Raw genomic sequence first — 21,794 nt, 5'->3', positions numbered from 1 at the left:
CTGGATGTTTACCTGCGTCAGGAGGAGCCTCAGGGCCTGAGCTGCTTCCTGGCTGAGCTCCTTCAGCCCCCTCCGCTCCACGGCCTCCATCACCCGGAGCAGGTCAGACTCCTGCAGCGCAGCGACGCCAGAGTCCTGCACCAGCTGCAGAGGACACCAAGAAAAATGCGCAGGTAGATGCAGGTATGAACAAGCACCACAAGAGAGATATGGAGGGATTTATACGCTAGTGTGCAAATGAAGCAGCAGCCGAGAATAATATATTCACACGTGATTTGTTTTGATGGTTGACACAAACTTTTCTCAAGGTGCTTTATGTGTTTCGTTGTTCAAAGCATCATCTTTGAACATTTCTGTGGCTTTACTTTTGTTTTTCTCCGCGTCTTCATGTGGTCCCTGAGTGATTTGTTACTGTTGAGATCAGGGCTGCGTGGAGGCTGCAGGACTCCCCGTTCCTCTCGTCAAAAGTCAGAGACATTTCTTTATAACCGTGTCTGTTTTTTTTGGAGCTGTAAACTCACCGGGGAGTGAATCTAGAGCCGATCAAAGCCTCCTCTAATGGAGAAGGACCTAAACAGCATAAATCAGCTGAAGCTGCTACAATTTAGCCGCAATCCCCAAATATTAGACAACATCTTATCAGGAATTATAGATCTGCCATCAGCTCACAACACAAAATAATTCTTCGTTAATTGTGATGCGTCGTATTGTGTCAGTGTGCACGACAGAACACTTTTTTATTACCTTCATTAACTTTTAATACTTCTTAATATCAATTATTTATCGCTGCTCAGAACCATAACCCCAGATATTGGTTTTTGACTGGAGCGGTGATTGCGTGTGAAACAAATCTCACATGTGCGATGAGTCTGAGGATGGCGGGGTGGAGGAGGCAGCTCTCCGCTGAGCCGAGCAGGCAGACGAGCAGGAACCGACTCCACGGCTGAGACGACACCAGCCGGGCTACGAAAACACAAGAGCAGAGAATACGACATAGCAACAAGTCTAATTTAGAACGAGGGAGGTTAATAACGCTCTATTTCTTCTGGTAGCGTCCTGAAAACTAACAAAAAGCCACAAAATCAGACATATACATAAATATATGTATATTTAGAGAGAATAACAGGTCTCTCTCCGTTATTTTAAAACAATCAGGAATAGCAGAACCTTGATGAAGATTAGATTTAATGAAGGACTGTTATACCTGGAAAGAAATCCTTAATTCAGAAATCTAAAAAAAATTAACTTATAACTCATTTTAAATGTAGTTAAGTCAATAAATGACTTCAGAGTTAATCTACCGGACTTTCTACAACTATCCAACATAAAAAAACGTCCTGCCTTTTATCTCAGATGTGTAGCCACGGTTCCTACACATTTGAAATGTCAAACTTTTTTTTTCAGAAACTAATTTTCAGACTTAAAAAATAAATAAATAAATAACATGATGGCATTTGAGTAAATAGTTGTGTATCGTGTAAAAATAAGAAATAAATTATGATATTAATTGTTTGTTTTCTTTAATCATTTTCATTAATTAAGATCCAGAGGATTAAAGCTCAGTGATCTCACTGACGTTCTTAAACATCAAATCTCAGACAAACCTGCATAATCTGAGTTTTATATATATTTCTCAGTAGTTGCACGTTTTATATTTCAAGTATTTTGCATGAAAACACCAACTGAGTTAATTCAGTTTTTGCCTTCGATAAATGTGAGTCTTGTCATTAAGATCCTGAAGCCAAACTATTTGAGAACCACTGATGTAAACAACCATAGAAGCATGTTCACCTTCTTTTGCTGCTTTATTAACTATTATGCATCTGTTGTCCCACCAAACCAAATTTCACCAGCAGCCGCCACTGCTCACACTTCCATTTTCCATACGTTTCCATACTTGCGTGCATATATTTGTAAATGTTCAGTCTCTGTTACCTGCAGTGGGACTCCTCCTCTGAAGGAAGCCCAGCAAAGCTCCCAGGCAGTTCACTGACGCTCTCAACAGGAACTCGTGCTTCTGTGGAGAAAAGAGACGTCGGCCGTCGTCGGTCAGAACATCACAGGCAGGAAGATCAAGAACCATGTGGTGGGAATTTACATGTGCAAACAACAGCGGACGGAGAGGAAATCAGAACCAGGAGGGAATGAAGAACAGGGAAACGCTAAAGAGATGCTGCTGAGGGAGCTTTTAATAATGTATGTCTCTCCCACAGTGGCGGGGGTTTTAGTGGTGTCCAAAAATACTAAAGTAGGCCAGGAAGATATATAGAAGACGGAGCGGAGTTACACCTTAATCCGTTAGTAGATAGGAGGAGAAAGGGTCAAGAGGATGAGAGAAAGAGGGGAGGTAAAGGTAAGGACAGATGAGAGGAAGCAGAGGAGGAGGAGGAGGATAGTTCCTCATATCAGCCGCTCAGCAGTCGACTGCAGAGCTCTGAGCCACAGGAAGTGAAACTCAGACGAGATGCTGCTGGTGTGGAAACAGGAGCTGGCAGCTCTACAGCCTCGGCATAAAAAAAATAAAAAATAAAATAAAAGAGACTCGTGGTTCCTCTCTGCACCGCGTTCATCATATTCTGATACAGGTTCTCGCTCCACTGCCCCCGAGCAAAAACTAGTGCTTCACCTGTTTCATATAAAATAAATGCCAGCGCCGTCGCTTTCGCAATAAGAAACCAAATCCAATTCGGCCGCAATAACACGACGGCTGCTCGGGACGTACGTGGCATTTAATTATGCTCCCGTTAAATCAAACCTACTTACATGTTTCCTCTGCGGCAGCATAAAAGGAAAAGAAGAAGAAGTAAAGAGTAATAACCGAGCACGGATTTTATTCTTTTATGTTTGAGGAGAGATAAACACCAATAACCAACGGCTTTTCTCTTTAATTCTCTTAAACCTGCACATATTAATAGTTTTACTGATGTGCTGATTAACAGAGTTAAGAATAAGAGTTAGTTATTATTCTGTAGTCTCATGGTAAATTAATGCCTCTTGTTAACTTCCTATCAGCAACGCACCTCATGTGTCTTAATATGTTCAGTTTGTTTCATGCACAAACTTGAAAACACTTTTTTTGTCTCCAGAAAAGTGTTGCATCCCCAAAATGTGACCACATTAATCGATTTACCGCAACACAACATGACTAACACACCTGTGTTAACACAAAAATCAATCTTCAGATTCAAACTGATCATATATCAATTCATAAAATCCTCAGGACATTTTTTTTATAAATATATTTATATATATTTGCTGCATCCTCTCGTCTTGCTCTTGGTTTTGCATAATTAGTCTCGCAGGAACGCTCAGCGAGATTAGTCCACACATGAGCGAGATCCAAAACATGACGGGAGCTCCATCATGGCTGGATGTAAAAGTTTCTAGGGCAGAGAAGAGCTGCACAAATACATAAGGAGAGAAACTAGAGGGAAAATATCGTGGAAGTGGCACGAATCTCTAGGTTTTTTGAAAAAACTGGATAATAAATTTAAATATCTGTGAATAAATCAACTCAGACAACCTGCAGAAGCAGCCCACTGAGAGCTGCTGAGAGGCACCGGGCTCCTCTGGAGCCCAGAGGGAACAAAGCTCCGTCCTCCACCTCCAGGGGTCTGGACCCCACCAAACCAGGACCGGTGCTCAGACGCACCACAGCCGATACCAGGTCGGCATCTAGCAGAACCTGCAGGAACCTCAAGTAGCTGACTGAAAGCAGAGAGAAAAGAGAGAGGGAAGAAGGTCAAGAGTTAAAATGGACTGAAATGGTGCAACAGGAATCAGGAGCAGTGTTATAAAAGTAATTTTGCATTTAATTTTGCATTAAGCTATTCAGACAATATAGAGGTTTAAATGTTTAGTTTTTTATTTGAAATGTGTGGAACATGAATAATATAGATATATATGACTTTAAACAAACCTGAATGTAGTAGAGTCAGTGAATCAGTCATTTTGGCCTCAGTAATTGACTGATGGGAGCGAGCTGCACTGTTACTTCTCTTCTGCTAATATTGGGCCTCGTGATTGGCTCAGCAGTGTTAGGGGCGGGGCCTAATGTGTGCATCAGGAAGCTTAGATTGACAGGTCTAGTGTGAAACAGCTCCTGTATCGCTGACTGAAAGATAACGTCTTCTGCCTCCATTTATGCCTTTACTAAAATATGTTGGATTCATGTTAATGTGCATTTAAAGACATTTACGGGGGGAGAAACATATATTAAAAATGTCTCATCAACCAAAGATTTTGCAACCCCCCCTGTAACGTTTCAATGTAGGACATTACAAAAAATAAATAATTGGAATATTTTACTCGATAAAAATGCACGTCACAATGGATTTTACAGCCAAAATTAATTAAACTGTGTGTTTTTATATAAATTCAAGATTAGCAGAGGAGAAAGAAAAAGTTAACTTCCTGTTAGTGCTACTAGAGAACAGCTGATTGGGGAGAAGACGACTGCAGGAGCAGAGTCGGTCTCTACATACATGCTCACTGCAAAATAGCACAAGTATTTAAACTAATCATGTCGCGTGGTGCAGCTTTCTTCAGGAATATTGAGTTCAACATGAATACACCTAAATTTACAGTATCTCTATCACAATATGTTTTGCGTGATGAGCCATTAATTGAGCAACATTGTAACGATTGTTCAGGAGGATAGAGTGAAAAAGGCCACAAAGAGCTACGCGAGAAATAAGAGACGAATATTGCAGTTTTATGGTGAAAAAAACAAAGCACAAAGTAACCTTTAAGAATTCAGATGATGATACTTTTTGAAGCAACTCGCCCAACGATGATCAGGAGGAAGAAGTGAAACAAGGCCACAAACAAAGCAGCGAGAAGTTATCACGAGAGACGACTGAGTGCAAAGTTTGGAGGAGAAGAAGAACAGAAGCACGGAGAGAAACAGCTGAGAGAGATTTCAGAGTCGATCTGTGAGAGAAAAGGGGAGGGTGAGAAGTTAAAGATGTCAGAGTGTGGAGAGCGTGCAAGTAATGACGGAGCTAAAGACGACGCATCTAAACCGAGCAGCATCTACGCCACGAATCCTGAGACTGGAGCTCTCAGAGGGGAGGGAAAAAGGGGAGGGAGGGAGGGAGGGAGGACTCAATTAGAGGCAGCAGGGACAAAGGAGGAGAGACACGGCAGAACGAGAGGCATGAGGTAGATAAAAACAGGAAGAGGCTGCAGAGGGAGAGAGAGCCGATACATCACAACAACCCTGACAGGCCACTTATCCAGCTGACAGACAAGAGACACGGGGGCAGCCGGGATGATCTGTCTCTGAGTGCTGCAGCGGGATGCAGCCACTTAATGTAATGAAAGCGTGTGAAGCGCACGCCTCAGGTTTAGTTACCTCCACCGACGGGCGCGTAAACCGAAACACGGGGAGGTGTGCTCGCCATTAACAACCCCCCGGGTTTATACACTGCATGAACAGTCGCTGCAATAACAAGAGATTCCTGCCACTACCCGTGTTACCGGCCCGTCTCGGTTGTGCTGCCTCTAATACAGACGGTATTGATAATAGATTGCTCTCCGCCAGGAGGTGAGTGTGTCGGAGAAAATAACCTAAGAATAAAATTCCATCTCTGTTACCCAGCAAGAGTTTGTCTGTGTTTCGTTTCTGAAGCAGGAGTCGCTGCACGGCTGTGTCCAGACTCCAGCCGATGCTCTTATGGACCTTAAATAATGGAGAAAGAGAAGAAGAAGAGGAGGATATAACAGGATTAGGACCCAAATCTTTGCAAGCAAAGGATGTATATTATCCGTGCAGTGTGAGCAAAGAAGAGATTATTTCTCACAGAGATCTGTATCAAACTATTCTGCAGCCACTTGTGAATTTATTCTCTGTATCGCTGTACGTTCTGTTGTCTGTGCGAAGTTCTGATAAGAGTGAAGGCCGAGCAGCACCTGAGCAGAGTGAACACGCTGCAAGGTAACGAGGGAGGACAGGAGTAGGTGGCAGCAGCACAGCAGGGCCGAAGGAGGACTGGCTGGTGGAGAGAGGGATGGAGCAGAGGAGGAGGAGGAGGAGAGGATGGTCTGCAGCTGGTCCATCAGCCCACTGTTGGAGAGCAGCATGGAGACAGCTGGGAAGGAGAAGCATCCGTGTCATCACACATTAACGGCATCTGTGCTTTTAATTCGCTGGGTTATATGTTTCAGCAGGAGTTAGTTTGGATGAAGTGACACTACCGACAAACAGAAACACACTTTCACTTTCCTCAGACACCAGCAAGATATTTTTAACATGTGTCCCACAGGACTGAAGGACTGAACGGGGCTTAAGGTGGAGCTTGTTAATTCTGGTTTGTTGCCACAGAGGTTTGAGTTTGGACTGAGTTTTACTTTGGAAGCGCTGTTGTTGGAGTTGTTAATGTCACACATTAATATACTCTCCTACCATCCCACTTGCCTTCCTGTGGGTGTGTCTGGCCCAAAGTGATACTGATCTGTGGAGCTACATGTTGCTAATCTGTAGAGCTGCATGTTTGTAATCTGTAGAGCTACATGATTCTAATCTGTAGAGCTACATGTTTCTAATCTGTAGAGCTGCATGTTTCTAATCTGTAGAGCTACTTGTTTCTAATCTGTAGAGCTACATTTTTCTAATCTGTAGAACTGCATGTTTCTAATCTGTAGAGCTGCATGTTTCTAATCTGTAGAGGTACATGACTCTAATCTGTAGAGCTGCATGTTTCTAATCTGTAGAGCTACATGTTTCTAATCTGTAGAGCTGCATGTTTCTAATCTGTAGAGGTACATGATTCTAATCTGTAGAGGTACATGATTCTAATCTGTAGAGCTACATGTATCTAATCTGTAGAGCTACATGTATCTAATCTGTAGAGCTACATGTATCTAATCTGTAGAGCTACGTGTTTCTAATCTGTAGAGCTACATGTTTCTAATCTGTAGAGCTGCATGTTTCTAATCTGTAGAGGTACATGTTTCTAATCTGTAGAGCTACATGTTTCTAATCTGTAGAGCTACATGTTTCTAATCTGTAGAGCTACATGTTTCTAATCTGTAGAGTTACATGTTTCTAATATGTAGAGCTGCATGTTTCTAATCTGTAGAATTACATGTTTCTAATCTGTAGAGCTACATGATTCTAATCTGCAGAGCTGCATGTTTCTAATCTGTAGAGCTACATGTTTCTAATCTGTAGAATTACATGTTTCTAATCTGTAGAGCTGCATGTTTCTAATCTGTAGAGCTACATGTTTCTAATCTGTAGAATTACATGTTTCTAATCTGTAGAGCTGCATGCTTCTGATCACATGTTTCTAATCCGTGGATCCACGTGTTTCTAATTTGTAGAGCTACATGTTTCTAATCTGTAGAGCTACATGTTTCTAATCTGTAGAGTTACATGTTTCTAATCTGTGGAGCCACATGATTTTGATCTGAGGAGCCTCATGTTTCTAATCTGTGGAGCTACCTGTTAGAAACTACGTGAGGGATGATGATTGCTTTTTACACACACTAACTCATTCATATAACAGCTACCTAATGACTAAGCTGTTCTCCAATTAATATTTGAATGTTTTCTTTATCCATAATCAATCAAATCCATTATCAGTTTATCTGTTTGCGTCTGATCCTCTTGTCTCCTCCTCTCCTCCCTCTGTTTCCTCTCTCCTCAGTCAAATGAGCATCCTTTCCCATTGCCTGCAGCATCTTAAGACCATTTTATTGTTATTGACTCTAAATGAACAAGACTGTTTTTTTGTGTGTGTATTTATTTTGAATTATGTTAAAACCTGTTTCGATAATTCATAGTGTTCTGTGTTTCTATTATTTTTTATTCCCCATTTATATGAATGATGGCAAGATAGAAAACAGAAACTTCTCTCTATGTGTCTGCAATGAGATTAACAGCACCACAAACTCGTTTCCCTCAGCAATGATCATAAACTTGATTCAAAAGCTTTATGAAGGAAGTGTTTATTCCAGTACTAAAGTATTAGTTTAGAGTTTTTGATTAAGCTTAAAGAGAATGGGATAATTAGGCTAAGAAATATCAGAATACCAAAAGAAAAGCCAGCACAACTATAACCACACATTACTTCAAGTTATAATATACCATTTTCTGCTTCTGCACAGAGGAAACTGGAGCTATTTCTGTGCTCCACACCAACAACTGAAACGCTGTCTAGCCTGAGGCTGAAATAACCAGTGTTTGTAAACTCACCACTAGTGACGAAGAAGCAGAGGGAGAATATCGTGTGGGTAGCCTGAAGCAGCAGAAGTAACGCCAGAGTCCTTACAGGCTGGCGATAATTAGCTTTGCTTCCCAAACGGCATCCCGGCCTCCAGCTTCGAATTATTAACGACAAAAGAAAAGTTCATTCCTGACCTCTGCTGAATTTCTTTTAGGGTTTATTGAGTTTTTTTTTTTAAGGTAATTGTGCTTAAAATATGAAACACCTGAGTGGATGCAAGAATTGAACATAATGAAGAACAAATATACGTGAGGAACATAGCTTATGGGACAATACATTAATACAAGAAGAAATTTCTTCCCTTTCCAATAGTCGTCTTCCACATAATGGTGCTTACAGGCAACATGTCAGTATCCTTACACTTTTCCTCGATAAAATGTCCACTCCTGCCATTTTTTCTCAGATGTAGCTGAGCAGGAGGCTGAAGTTTGTACCAGTTTCTCGTGATGGCTTTGTGAGAACTATCTTAGCCAGGTAGCAATCGTCCACCTGCACCACTGGCCCAATGTAACCCAAGTATAAAATAACACATCATTGGGATCTAATATCCAAGCGCCTCAGTCGGGACTGAGAGTACGACCTCCCAAAATTGTTTCAGTTTTTCACAACTCCAAAAAAATATGTGCATGATGTGCATTTGATGAAGCATGTGGTCTCCGACAGGGCTGAGGTGTTGATAATCTTTTAGTTTGAATCTTAAGTGTAATAAAAATAATATAAAAAATAATTAATTACAATTAATTAACACCTTCAAGTGTTGTGAGGTAGTGCAATACACACATGTCATACTAGTGAGTTGCAGAAGCTCCCATTTAAACCTGTATTGTCATGACATTTTGGGCCAACAGGAAGAAGAAGAACCTGTAATAATGTTAAAGGCACTGAGCCATTTTATGGGCGGTATTTCACTGTAAATACTTCATTTATTATCAAGATTCATGTTAAGTTTCACTGGATTTGTTGCAACCAGAAGAATTTTGTGTTTCGTGTTTTAAAGCCCAGTGTTGTGTCTTTGGTTGTGACTCAAAAATGGGCAGAGAGGTGGAGCAAGCAGCTGCCAACCTTTAACCTCCTTAGACCCTGCGTCCTCATATGGGGACATTAAGTTTTAGGTTTGTGGAAGCTTATTCTGGTTTATTTAAACCTGCTGTCCTCATAGGTGGACATTTTAGTCTGCCCCCTAGTGGTCGCAAAGGGTCAAAACACTAGTCGGGGTTAGAACATTATGGCGGGCTGAAAAATTCTGCAGCCGATCACGGGACAAAAGTGAACAAGGACAAAAACCTCATTAAATTTTATGATTGAAACGTGTTAATTTATAATTTGATATGACTCTTTATTTTTAACAAGTTATATCAAAACTAATTAGCTATAATGTCACAAATTAGCAAGTACGCATTTGAGGACACTGCAATCCTGTTTTTCCTCAGCAATGTTCAGGATTTGAAATAAATAGTTTTATAATTTGCAACACACTGGTGACTCATTGTTTCATATAGTGAAATAAGCCCTGTGTCCACATATGAGGACATTTGTTGTTTTTCAAAAACTACTTCTTGTTCAAAGGTGATGCAAAGTTTTTATAGTTCTTAGATCCTAATAATCCCAAATATCATGGACAAATTAAAACATCTAACAAACCTCAGGTCTCAGAAGGTTAAGGACAACGTCTGGTCACTGAGGCCAAGTCATTTATACTCAACCTCCGGGGGAGGTGATCATAGGCCCCTCCCACTGTAGCATACGTCACACGCGCTAAGCATTATGGGAGATGCAGGAGACAAGAGGCCATTTTGTTGTAATAGTCGGATGTATTATATCGATCTCTACCCAGGAGAGATTAGCGGTAACTGCAAATATTAGCATCTGTTCTGCTTGTCTGAATCAGCCACGCCCACTTCCAGTTTCTGACTAATCACCTTTTTTGTAGATCATTAAAGTCTGTCTAAGTCTAAGAACTCCCACATATACCAGACTCTGTGGCGCAACGGTAGCGCGTCTGACTCCAGATCAGAAGGTTGCGTGTTCAAATCACGTCAGGGTCAATTTCTTAACTAATCTATCTATCGTATTTTGGTTCAGCAACACGGCTCTTGGTGACGTCGTGTAATTATGTGAGGAGATCTCAGACGCAACGCCATCACCAAGACGAGCGCCTGAGAAAGCGTCCAGCACGGAGCCAGAGCTCGTGCATTATCACGTGGAGCTGTAAAGCAGGTGTCAGCTTGAGCTGTTATTATTTCCTTTTGTGCCTCGGTGCGACATGAGTCAAAGTCGGCCTTATAATTTCTGTCAAACTAATGAGAAACGTATCGAGGCAATGAGCCGAGATGAAAGTGTCTCACCTCTGTCCGTGCAGTGTGGGGGGGACACAGTCAGGCAGCAGTACAGGTAGTTGAGGGCAGGAAGCAGCGTCTCTGTGTTGGTGGACTGAAGCCTTCCTGCTACGTTACTGACTGACACAAAACACACACACACACAAATATTTAACAAAGAAAATCATCTAAAACAGACACTCAAGAACAAGATGTTGTGTCATTGAGGTTATGTCTTCAGGTGGTTAACGACTGAAACCAATCAGCCATAACATTATGACCCAATATTGTGTAAAACAGCTGTGACTCATCAGAGAATGGACACAGGCGTCATCCCACAGATGCTTGATCAGATGCTTTTGCCTTCAGAACCGCCTTAATTCTTCATGGCATAACTTTCAACAACATTTTGGAAACATTCCTCAGGGATTTTGGTCCATATTGACATGATAGCATCACACAGTTGCTGCAGATTTTTCGGCTGCACATCTATGATGAGAATCTGCCCATTTCTCCTCTGACGTCTCACATCAACAGCTGCCGCTCAGTGGATATTTTCTCTTTTTCGGACCATTTTCTGTTAAAACCTAGAGACGGTTGTGAGTGAAAATCCCAGTAGATCAGCAGTTTCTGAAAAACTCAGACCAACAAAGTCACTTAAATCCTCTTTCTTCCCTGTTCTGATGTTTGAACTTCAGCAAGATGCCTCGATCAGCTCTACATGAATAAATGCAGTGAATTGCAGCCATGTGATTGGCTGATTAGCTATTTGTGTTCACAAGCAAATGAACACGTTCACCTAATAAAGTGAGTTAGTCCAATACTTATATATTGTTTATTCTATTCTATTTTATCTTAGCATTGATCTTTATACAGTCCACTCTTCTTATTTTTCCAGTGTGGGACAAATAAAGGTTTTCTAATTCTAATTAATTCTAATTATTTGGGGTGGGCGGGGCCTGGTCTGGTCTAGGTGGGTGCTACATGTGTAAGTAACATCTGCACGAATGAATTCCAGGTCCAAAAGCTTTGATGCAGAAGGAAGAACATGCATCCTCCAATCAGATATCTGCTCGCTTTGAAGTATCATCATTAACCACTAAACCTTTTCCGATCCACTTTCGGTCTCGGTGCATTTAAGGACCTGTCGGAGCGGACTGATAAGAGAGATAAAAGCAGCCGGGTCCAGTGCGTCCTGTCGTCCTCACCGTGGTAAAGCAGCTTGAAGTGCACTCCCTCCATGTTGCTGTGGAGGGTCGGGGGAGGCGGCTCGCTGGCCTGCATCACACCGAGCAGCTTCAGCAGCAGAGGGAGCGAGTTCACTGCTCCACGAGGACGGACGGCGAAAGAAAAGCAGAGAAAAACCCGTGGTGTGTTAAACAAACTGAGACAGGAAGGAGACTTTGGACACTGAAATAAACTAAACTCTGCTGCTGGAGGGAATGTGGGGAAATAAAAGCTGAACATGGACACGTTTTACCTCCTAAAGGTTTTTCTCTCACATACACAAAAGTTTTATAACAGCATCAGTTTCCTCTGGTATCGTTGGTCAGAGCTTCATCCCACAACTAGATATTGACCCAAAGCTTTAGCCTGAGCTCCACCAGAACTACCTCAGGATAAAAACAACACGGCCCAGTGTCTAGACTTTAACCCCGCGGAGCTGGTTTGAGATGAACTGGACAGAAGAGTGAAAGCAAAGCTCGCTACAGACAAGAGACGCACATTTCTGGAAACTAATGCAACAAAACTGGGAAGATTTTCACTTTAGAAAGAAAGACAGTCACACGTCAAATCAGACAAAGATGGTTTTTGAATAGATTTTTGGTTCATGATTAAAAATTCAGAGTAAAATGAGACAATAAAGTGCTTATATTTCAAATAATAAAAAAGAAATGTTGGAGTGCACTAAATCTTTTGACCAGTAGTGTATACGTGTGCATTCAGCTAAAACTGGGGACCTTTTTGGGGACAGCACTAGCCGGGGGACAGGTCATCCAACACGGGGACTGTCCCCAGATATCGGGGACGTCCGGTCCCCTTAAAAAAAACAAAACCACACCTCACCATGTGTGTTTAGAAGCGTTACATTGAAAATGGTCCGGTCTGAAACGGCGTCTCATGGAGCAGCGTTCCACACACTGTGTAATCAAATACACCTGTATGTTAAAAATTCATATCATAATGAAAAATAAAGACCAGTATTCAGTATGAACCTCCCTTTTTTGTGTGTGTTTCTTGGTTCGGTTGTTTAAGACTCGTCTTCCAGATGGTTTTATTATGTCTGTGAACGTAATGAACACGGCTGAACTACATCAGCTCCAGTTTCCAGCTGAGGGTTCGTGGCCTGTTTCTTTCTGCGGTCGTCCTCCTGAGCCCTGAGGGGATCACACACCGTCACTCCTGCACGTGTTTCACTCGAGCCCACTGTAATTTGCATTAATATATACTTTACATTAGCTTCAATGCGGCCGCCTCCCTGGAGGGGGGGGTATGTTAATGTTATGCACTGCAGCGGTGAAAGGCTCATGTAGATAACGCTCCGGCCTGATCTCCTCCTCGTTAGTCGTCCTGTTTCTCCGTCCAGACAGAAACCTCCCTGGATCCAGACCTTCGCGGTGATTAATCTGCGCTGTAGGCGTCACAGTTTAACACAGTCCAACGCGAACGCTCCACCTTGTTTAACAAACTCATTATCGCTGAGCGGTGTCAGCTGGAACCATGACAGATTCTCTGGGAACTAGGTTTTCCAGACGAAGTAATGAGGCTTCATGTCACCTGAACCACTCACCCTCTTTCTTCCTCTCACACTTTAACTCGCTCCCATTCGTCACCGTCTTTGTTTCAGCCTTTTTTACTTCTAGACTTCAGCGTTTAACACAACGAATGAACGGAAGGAGCAGAAAGGAGCGAATATGTGTCTGACTGGTGGAGAATGAAGATGAGGCTTTTTTGTTCACCAGTCACTGTGATTAGTCGTTTTCCAACTCAGCATTTTCACTAGTTGTAAATTATGGTCAACGTTGCAATACAGCTGCAAAAGCCCCATAAACATCCTATTTTTAAAAACGCACAAATCAAGAAATGTTTAACGCTGCGGGTGATTATCAACATGTTCTGCGTCGGCCTAAAGCTCCTTTTATCAGAAAATATGCAGTTTATGGTAACGAAAAGTGTGGTTTCACATATCAGAACACGGCTCACGACTAACTTATTCAATAATGTCACTGAAAATAACGATTCAAGGAGATTTTATTCCGTTCTCTTTTTCTTTTCTTCTTCTTCTGCTTCTTTGCCGGGGACGTGTTATTCTTCAGCCGTGTATCCAGTGCTTCGTCCTCTCCAAATAAATGTAACATATTCAGAAAATACTCCTTGTTATTAAGTGAGTTAAAGTTGGGTGTTGTTGGTTGCCAGGGGCAACACTGTCTATCTCGTTGCCAGGGGCAATCGAGGATTCGAGAGAGCCGTGTTCTAATTTTCATTAAACTCTTCTTTTTTTTTTTTGTCTCCCCGTCCTGCGTTCCAGCTTTTCTTTTCTTTTGTTTGTCCCCGTCCTCGACACGTCTACGTCCTCCACGTTTTCACTTCACCGCCTCACAGCCGTGTTTGCTGCTGTGAAGATAACACCCGACTACAGCGACGGACGATAAGTTAAGTTTATGTCGGACTCATGTGGCAGCTAAATAAAGGAGCGTCTCATGTCCCTTCATCTCTACTGTCATAGGATGTTTGGTAGATAACACATGATTTAATTCTTCTCAACATTAATCAGAGGAAACAGGGACGTTCAGGGCCTGTTTTTAAGCTATTTCCATCCAAATGAAAAGAAAGTTTTCAGGAGGGGCTTTTACGGTTTCATTCAGAGAAAGAGAAACAGCAACACACAAATATCACCAGATTTATGTCTTAATGTGAACATGAACCAGAGACTGAATCTAAGAATAATTAAACTAAGTGCTTCACATTATTAAAAAAAAAAACACACTGTGCCAAGTGGGATCTTTATCCACACATTATTTTAGAGATGTTTTATTACTTCTTAGTTTTAGAATATTATTTTAAATTGTCGGTTTAATCTACTGGCTGGTTGCTAATAGTTACAAGACAAATTTAAACACACATGAACTTTGCAAACATTATCAGTTTCTGTACGTCAAGAAACGACACGATGGCAAAGAACAGAAACGCTTTAAAACCGCTCTCTTTTTAAGGGAAAACTCACAACTAAAGGAACTAGAAGGAACGTGGCTTTTTAAGTCATTTAACTTCCCTCCTTATCTTTTCTGACCATCTTCCACTTGTGTCAGTGTCACGTCTCCCAGCACAGTCTCAAGAGCCCAGATTGTTCCCAGTGGAGGGATGAAATTGAATCCGTGGGGAGGATCATGGGTCAAAATGTTAATTTTTCAGTACATTCAGTTAAATGTGGGTATATATAGCATGCATGAGCAAAATAAACACTAGCACATTTATATATACATCTATCTGGCTTCTTTAAATAAGACAAATAATGGAAGCACTCTGAAATATTTGAAGACAGACGTGGAACATTATTAGGCCTTGAGTCTTTATCTTCAAATACAAAGACATTTAGTGCAACAGGCAAAGAAACACGGGACTAAACATCGACCTTGGTATAAAGATAATTGTTTTCCCAACTGTTTTTAAATTTTCGTTTGTCCGTGTGCTACTGCTTAACACCATGTGCATCCTCTCACTCGCTGCTGCTCTTCTTCACCTCATATAGTTTGAGCTGGAAGGAGCTCAACAGCGCCCCCCCTACTATCAATGCACCACAATGTTATTCTGTGGTCAGGAGTGGAAGTGCACCGATAAATAGTTGGTCGTGGGGTCCCCACGTTGGGCATCCAGGCTCAAGAGCATGGAGGAGCTTCCAGGAGACAGGTAGTTACTCTGGACAGGACCGTAGAAGGTCCCCAATCCATCATCAGGACTAATATCTGCTCCTTCGTGTAAGAGTACAATCAGAAAAAGACTTCATGAGGGTGGCTTGAAGGGCCGTCGTCTTCTACTGGGCCGTGTGCTCGCTGTCTGTTTGTTTATTCTTTTTTAAAGCTGAGAAATGAACCGTCTTTAACAGCCTTTCCAGACCCCACACACCAATTTAGCAGCATCCCCAGAGGGGAGAGTCCCAGCCCTGCCAGTGTCATAGACGTAACCGATGATGATGATGATGATGACAGCAGCTGTTCTTCTTAATGTAGGATGAACTAGCAAACACCGTCGTAATCTCTGTGTTTTTGTTCGATGGCAGTGACCTTGGCCAAGGAGGCTCAATTAAAAGAAAAAGTGGAGGAAACCGCTGAAAGTTTAAAGTTACTAGGTGTTTTTGATTGATTAATTGAAAGTAGGCTACTTAAAACCTTTTATTAACTAACCGTCCACCTGCCGCCACCACAACATCTCTGTACTTCAGTCCGAGTCCTTCAAATCAACTCAAACTCACAACTTCCTACAACAAACCGTCCAAACTAGTCCCCTGGAATCTTTGTAATTGGGTTCTTCTTATTGTAAAAGTCAAACTTAATCATAAGCCACTGGCTGAGTTTCTCAGCTCTGCTGTGAGTCTGAGCCAAACTGGTAATTCTGTGGAGGGACATTCAAACACAAAAAACAAATCTCAATCTTTTCTCTTCTTGTTTTTGTCCTAATGAAGCGATTCTAAACTGCTCAGGTTAGAAAGCTGCTGCTGCTGCTTCAGGCTGTTCATGAAACTGGGATTTCATTGAGTAAATCTTTCTACTTTTGCTGCGTGGGGAGGAAATAAAAAAAAAAAAACATTTGATCTATTACATCTCACAGTATGAACCCACTGAGAAAACCTGTGTCCAACGATTTAATCAAAAGCTCTTATTTGATCTGCAGAGTTTAAATATGCACGGCTCAGGCAAAAAGAAACAAAGCAGCCTGCTGAATTATTTGTGTGTGGGAATACGCGTTTACGCATTTATTAGTGATGTATTTGCTTCTGCACAAATGTGATCAGCTCCACTAACAGACAGGACGTGGCCTACTTAAAAAACAGTTCTGTTGTTAGAACTCGCTACATCACACATAATACGCTGAAAGCCTCGACCGAGGCCCATTAACTTCAAATGAAAGAATCAATTACTGCTCCATCGATGCACTCTGGGCCAGTACACTCGAGTCAGTCAGAGAATAGTTACTGTGGTGCATGCACAGACGTATGCCTCTTCTTTAAGGATGAAACCTCTAGAATAACTGTGATGCGATGCTTCTTACCGTGTGCACCGTGGCCCGTGTCGTCCACGTTGAGCCGCTGTAACGCCTGCAGCAACGCCGGCCTCAGGCCTGCACACAAGTCTTTCTTACAGTCTCTTCGACCGCGCAGAAACACTTCCAGGACGCCCAGAGCTCGCTCAGCCAGGGGAGAGTCTCCGGTGTGCATCATGTCCTGTCGTTACACAAAAATTAAAACTACAGTTAATGCAGGATAATTAATTAATAGAGGTAAATGTAAAGGTTTGTTTCCTCCTTTATAAATATTACACCTTCATGCAGAACTTATACCTCTGGAGTATAATTAACTTAACATTTCATTTTAACAAACTGCAAACACTGGATCTGAAACTAAACACTAAAACCGAGTTGGAAAACAATTTTTATAACTTAAGGTGAATTTCAAAAGCTTAGCAAACAACAAATTCATATTCATAGAGTCACATCTGCCCTCCTTCTCCATTGCTGTAAATGCCTGAGATGTTCATAATGTTTTGGCGTTTTTGGGTGACTCAGCATCATGTTGCCATAGCAACCAGTCTGCACCAGCAGTGTGTGCATACGCGGGCATGTGTGTGTTGGTGTGTTGTTGTTGTAACATAAATGTATGGGAGACAGGGGTCGGCAGTATAAACAGCAGAGACAGAGGAGAACACGGATGCTAACAGATGAAAGCTAACATGGATGCAATAGACGAATGCTAACATACAAATTACCGTAGATGATTGCTATGCTACATGTGTGGCCTAGCAATGCTAATTGAATTGGTCTCAGCTGTGGCTCTGGCCTGAAGGTCAGAGGTTGCCATGGCAACTTGAGGTGGTTGTCAATGACGACAGTAGCGCTCTGGGCCGGGACAGAGAGAAAAGGGCGATTTCCTCCCTCTGCACTGGTCTCACATTTGGGCTTACTGTGACAAAATGGTAGCTCCTATCAGAAAAACACGGAGACCATGGCCGCCGTAAGACCTTCCTGAAGACTTTGACACGTTTTCTTGTCTTTCTAGAGTAAATAGTTTGGAGACACAAGCAAGTTTAAAACACGGGTCCGATCTGCTTTTCTCAGAAAATCTTTAAATTACAGTCAATGGAGAGCAGAGAGAATGTCTACAGACTGAATATAGGCCACACTCCCAAAACTTTTCTCACTTCCTTAGAAACCTTCTTTTTTCATTGCTTTCAAACATTTGCTGGCTAACTATCTCTACTTGCTAGCTTATTGCTTTTCACCGTTTCTCCCATGCACCAGACGTGCATCAACATCACGGCAGTATTCAGAAAAAGGTGTGGCGTAAATTATTTCTAATAAGTTTAGTTCTACTTGGCCTATCGATAGAATTTAAAAACTGGTCTGTAGGTTGAGGATATCACTTTCTACGAAGGTTGAAACGGAGATTCTGTGACTCTGCGTCTTGCTGCTACATCGTCTTAAATGGGTCATGTGATTTGGACATGCTGACTCCAGAGGGTTAAAGGACCTGTGTGCAGGATTTAGTGACATCTAGTGGTGACGCTGTACATTGCAACCAACTAAAATTAGCATTATTACTACTATTAGTCGTTTTTTTCTATTAATCTACTAATTATCTCCTGAATAATTGATACATTTTTTGGTAAACATGCCACTATACATAGAAATAATAGAAACAAATCTATGAATGAATTAAGCATTCAATCTTTTATCTAATGATTTTTAATGAGTGTAACTAATTAAATAAAATAAATTAATTAAATAAAATTTTATACGTCTGTATGTGCAGAAATAAGCTTACAACTTGTAAATGCACTGGATGGCAGTGATGTCATCCTAGTCGTTAACATCTGCACGAGAGTCTGAGATGAATTAGACTAAACTCACTGTAACAGTCTAAATATTTGCGCTACAGTCTTGTCGTTTTGAGGTCAGGAGGACGACAGATGTTAAGATGCTTGTGCACACACTGCTGTGATGGGCTGTTCTATATGTATACATACATATACACACACATATATATGACAAAGAGTACATTTTAAGGTTTTGGTTTACAGAACTCCCACACAATTAAGTTCTGGCTTTTTCAGATACAGTCCCTTTTCAGGAGGCCTCGCAGCGGGAGCCAGAGTAAATGAGGATGAACATGAACATGCGCAATTTGAGACATTTACGTAATTGATGTAGTCGGTGATGTTTATGCGTCGCTACAGCCCTGACCTAAAGACAGCTCTCTTTAAAAGCATGAGAGTACATATGGAGGCTGACACTTCATAGAAACAAAAACCCGAATGCTGTGGTTTGAGTCGAGCCTGCATGTCATCCCCTCTTTCTCTACTGATCTATGCAATGTAGGTTAGTCTAGTGCAGAAATGTGGTGGACTCCTAAGCTAATAAAAACAGTTCATACTTCATACACTAATGAAATCCCCAATAAATCAGTCGGGATGTGCCACATAAATCTAAGCTCCTGTTTGAGGTCTCACCAGGAGGGTCAGCGTGACAGCTGGATATTTCTCCATCAGAGTCAGCAGCGCCGTCGTTTCTGAGTCCGGCTCCTGATCCTGACTCTCGTCTGCATGGGTTCCTTTTATTTCACCCTTCTCTTGAATGTCTGCCTGTAACAGGGAAAGCAATTCATCCAACTTAAGGATTATTTAAAAGAACTGCAGGACATAGACGTCGTAACCTACGGACGTAGCCCACGCCAGTGTGACTCCCTCTGTAACTACACCACCCAAACACTAGTACGCGCTGTGTCTTTTTTGTCATATACATGATACTTCCCGCCTGTAAAATCATCATCATAACTAATTATATAATATAACTGCCAGAAGTGTTGCTGACATGCCTGCAGACATTGAAAAATTGCGCATCAGTGGAAAATTTGCATAGCAACTTGATAAATCTACGGATATGAGTAGAAATTCATTCGCAACTTTCGGCCCAACTGAAAAGGCCCAGGTTTCACACTGAGTAAGTAAATTGTGAGTAAATTGAAAGTAGATGATCGTAAGGGCTGGATATTGGAGAGGACTTCGGACTACGATATGTATTGCGATACTTGAGTCACGATACATTATTGAGATATTATGATATTGCGATATATTGCAATATTCTACATAATTTTAAATGCAGCGTAAAATACAAGTTGTATATATATGTACATCAGATGTAAGTGATAATTCACTGGTCAAAAAACAATATTAATTAAAATGATCCATTTCCAATTTATTGCACTTGTACAGTAATCGGCTCAAAACATTACTTTTTCTTATAAAATCGATATTGTATTGGAAGATAAAATATCGCGATATATTGCCATATCGATATTTTCCCGCTCCAAATTATCATTATTTCATTACATTATACGTTTTAATTTGGCGGTGTGCATTTTCTAATGTAAAATATGTGCCATGGCTCAAGAAAGGTTGGGCATAAACTGTTTATTAGCATCAACATTTTAATTTGTTTAATTTAACAACACAAACTGGAGGGAAATTAAACCATAAAAACTATCGTTTAGTTGCGTGTAATAAATGTTAAACACATATCCTACCACCACGCTCGGCTTTGTTGCGTCTTTGTTGCTCAACCAAAGTTCCAAAACCAGGGGTCCGAATCTCTCGGCTAGCTCCGGGTAGCGACAGATGAAGTGGAGGAGGGCAGGATGGTGGAAGTAGAGGGAAGGGAAGCTTTGGCAGGAGGAGAGCGACTTGATGATGCAGTTCAAACGGGCCTTGAGTCGGATGGTGGAGAGAACACTTTCTGTGAGTTTAGAAGGTTTATAGTTCAGAAAATAAGAGCGACTTTAAACTCCAGCGAGCCAGAACACGCGGATACAGTCTCGTCTGAGGCTTATTTATTGATCACAGTCAACACAAAGTAAAGACCATTAAGCCCTTTCAGAGAGGCTGTGTAATGAGCTTTGAAATAAAAAAAAAAGAGAAAATGATTCCAAGATCCTATTTGTTCTGCGTCGCTTTAGAAAAGGCGAACAGGTAATTAATTGTCCTATAAGAGGAAATATGAGCCGTCAAGCTTCGATTCCGAGTGTTTTCTAGGCTCCATATTTCATAATATTAAATCACATCTCCAGTACGTGCTGTTCTCTTTCTGTGCACAGGAAACAACATCGTTCTGAACGCCTCGGTCTTGATAACATTTTGACATGTTAATATGGCGCTGGCTGCTTGTCAGGGAACCTATCTCACAGGATATCATTTATTTTTCACAGTGTCAGACTGACTCACTGAAACAGAAAATGAAACTGATTATTTAAATCTGAGGCAGACCAGGATGTCAGAGTGCAGTCTGCAACACGTTCAACCAAAAAGAGGTTGAAAGTTAAAACTGTATTTAAATAAATTAAATGAACAAAATGTTCCACATGGTTGGATGGTTTCCCTGGAGGAAATAATGCTTTTGTTTTAAAATTCAAACTAAACCAGGGGTCCTCGACGTTTTTTCAGGCCAATGATCCCAAACTCATGGGGAGATTACGTTGGGGTCCCAGTAGGGTTGAGGGGAGGGGCCTCTGTGGATCATCCCACAGATACTTGATCAATTTGGGATCTAGTGAATTTGGAGGCCAGATCAATACCTTGTGCTGTTCTTCATGTTTTTTAAAGCATTTTTGTGTGTCTGTAGTTGTCAGGCTGCAGATCGGTGTGTCCTCAGTGCTCAGCCATATTATACTTTAACATAGGAGTGGGTTAGGTGGGGTGGGGTGGGGGGTATAATGTGTGTCCTATGTGTGTGTGTGTTTGTGCACGAATGAGGCTTTGGGGTATAGGGGGGTTTGGGGCGTTTGTTTTTAATGTAAAGTGCTATATTTGATTTGAATAAAGTATTTTTCTATTGTATTCTATTCTGCTGCCATCAAGGAGTGTCATCGGTATGGGGGGGTGGGGGTCCCTGGTCTGGTCTAGGTGGGTGCTACGTGTCTAAGTAACATCCACAAAAATAAATATCAGGTTTAAAAGTTTTCCAGCAGAACTTTAAATTGTCACAA

The 21,794-nt window shown here is 41.5% G+C and overlaps 1 protein-coding gene and 1 non-coding gene across 4 annotated transcripts in view; one reads left to right on the top strand and one right to left on the bottom strand.

Moving 5' to 3' along the window:
* Nucleotides 1-21,794, bottom strand: part of LOC124998294 (meiosis inhibitor protein 1) — a 73,136-nt gene that overhangs the window by 7,576 nt on the left and 43,766 nt on the right. For 2 of the 3 annotated variants that reach the window (XM_047572568.1, XM_047572569.1), the window contains 11 exons: nt 20,340-20,519; nt 19,267-19,398; nt 16,814-16,985; nt 11,755-11,868; nt 10,577-10,687; nt 5,914-6,092; nt 5,599-5,683; nt 3,524-3,708; nt 1,936-2,017; nt 857-963; nt 13-144 (listed from right to left, as the gene is read on the bottom strand). In XM_047572568.1, coding sequence (XP_047428524.1) covers nt 13-144; nt 857-963; nt 1,936-2,017; nt 3,524-3,708; nt 5,599-5,683; nt 5,914-6,092; nt 10,577-10,687; nt 11,755-11,868; nt 16,814-16,985; nt 19,267-19,398; nt 20,340-20,519 — 1,479 coding nt within the window. The remainder of the gene's footprint in view (nt 1-12; nt 145-856; nt 964-1,935; nt 2,018-3,523; nt 3,709-5,598; nt 5,684-5,913; nt 6,093-10,576; nt 10,688-11,754; nt 11,869-16,813; nt 16,986-19,266; nt 19,399-20,339; nt 20,520-21,794) is intronic. The other variant, XM_047572570.1, reaches the window with a different exon arrangement.
* On the top strand, nt 10,205-10,276 carry trnaw-cca. The gene has a single exon. It is a non-coding gene; the product is annotated as a tRNA-Trp (tRNA).

Source organism: Mugil cephalus, chromosome 20 (genome assembly GCF_022458985.1).
Source record: "Mugil cephalus isolate CIBA_MC_2020 chromosome 20, CIBA_Mcephalus_1.1, whole genome shotgun sequence".
Taxonomy (NCBI): Eukaryota; Metazoa; Chordata; class Actinopteri; order Mugiliformes; family Mugilidae; genus Mugil; species Mugil cephalus.
This window is presented reverse-complemented; position numbering and strand designations above follow the sequence as displayed.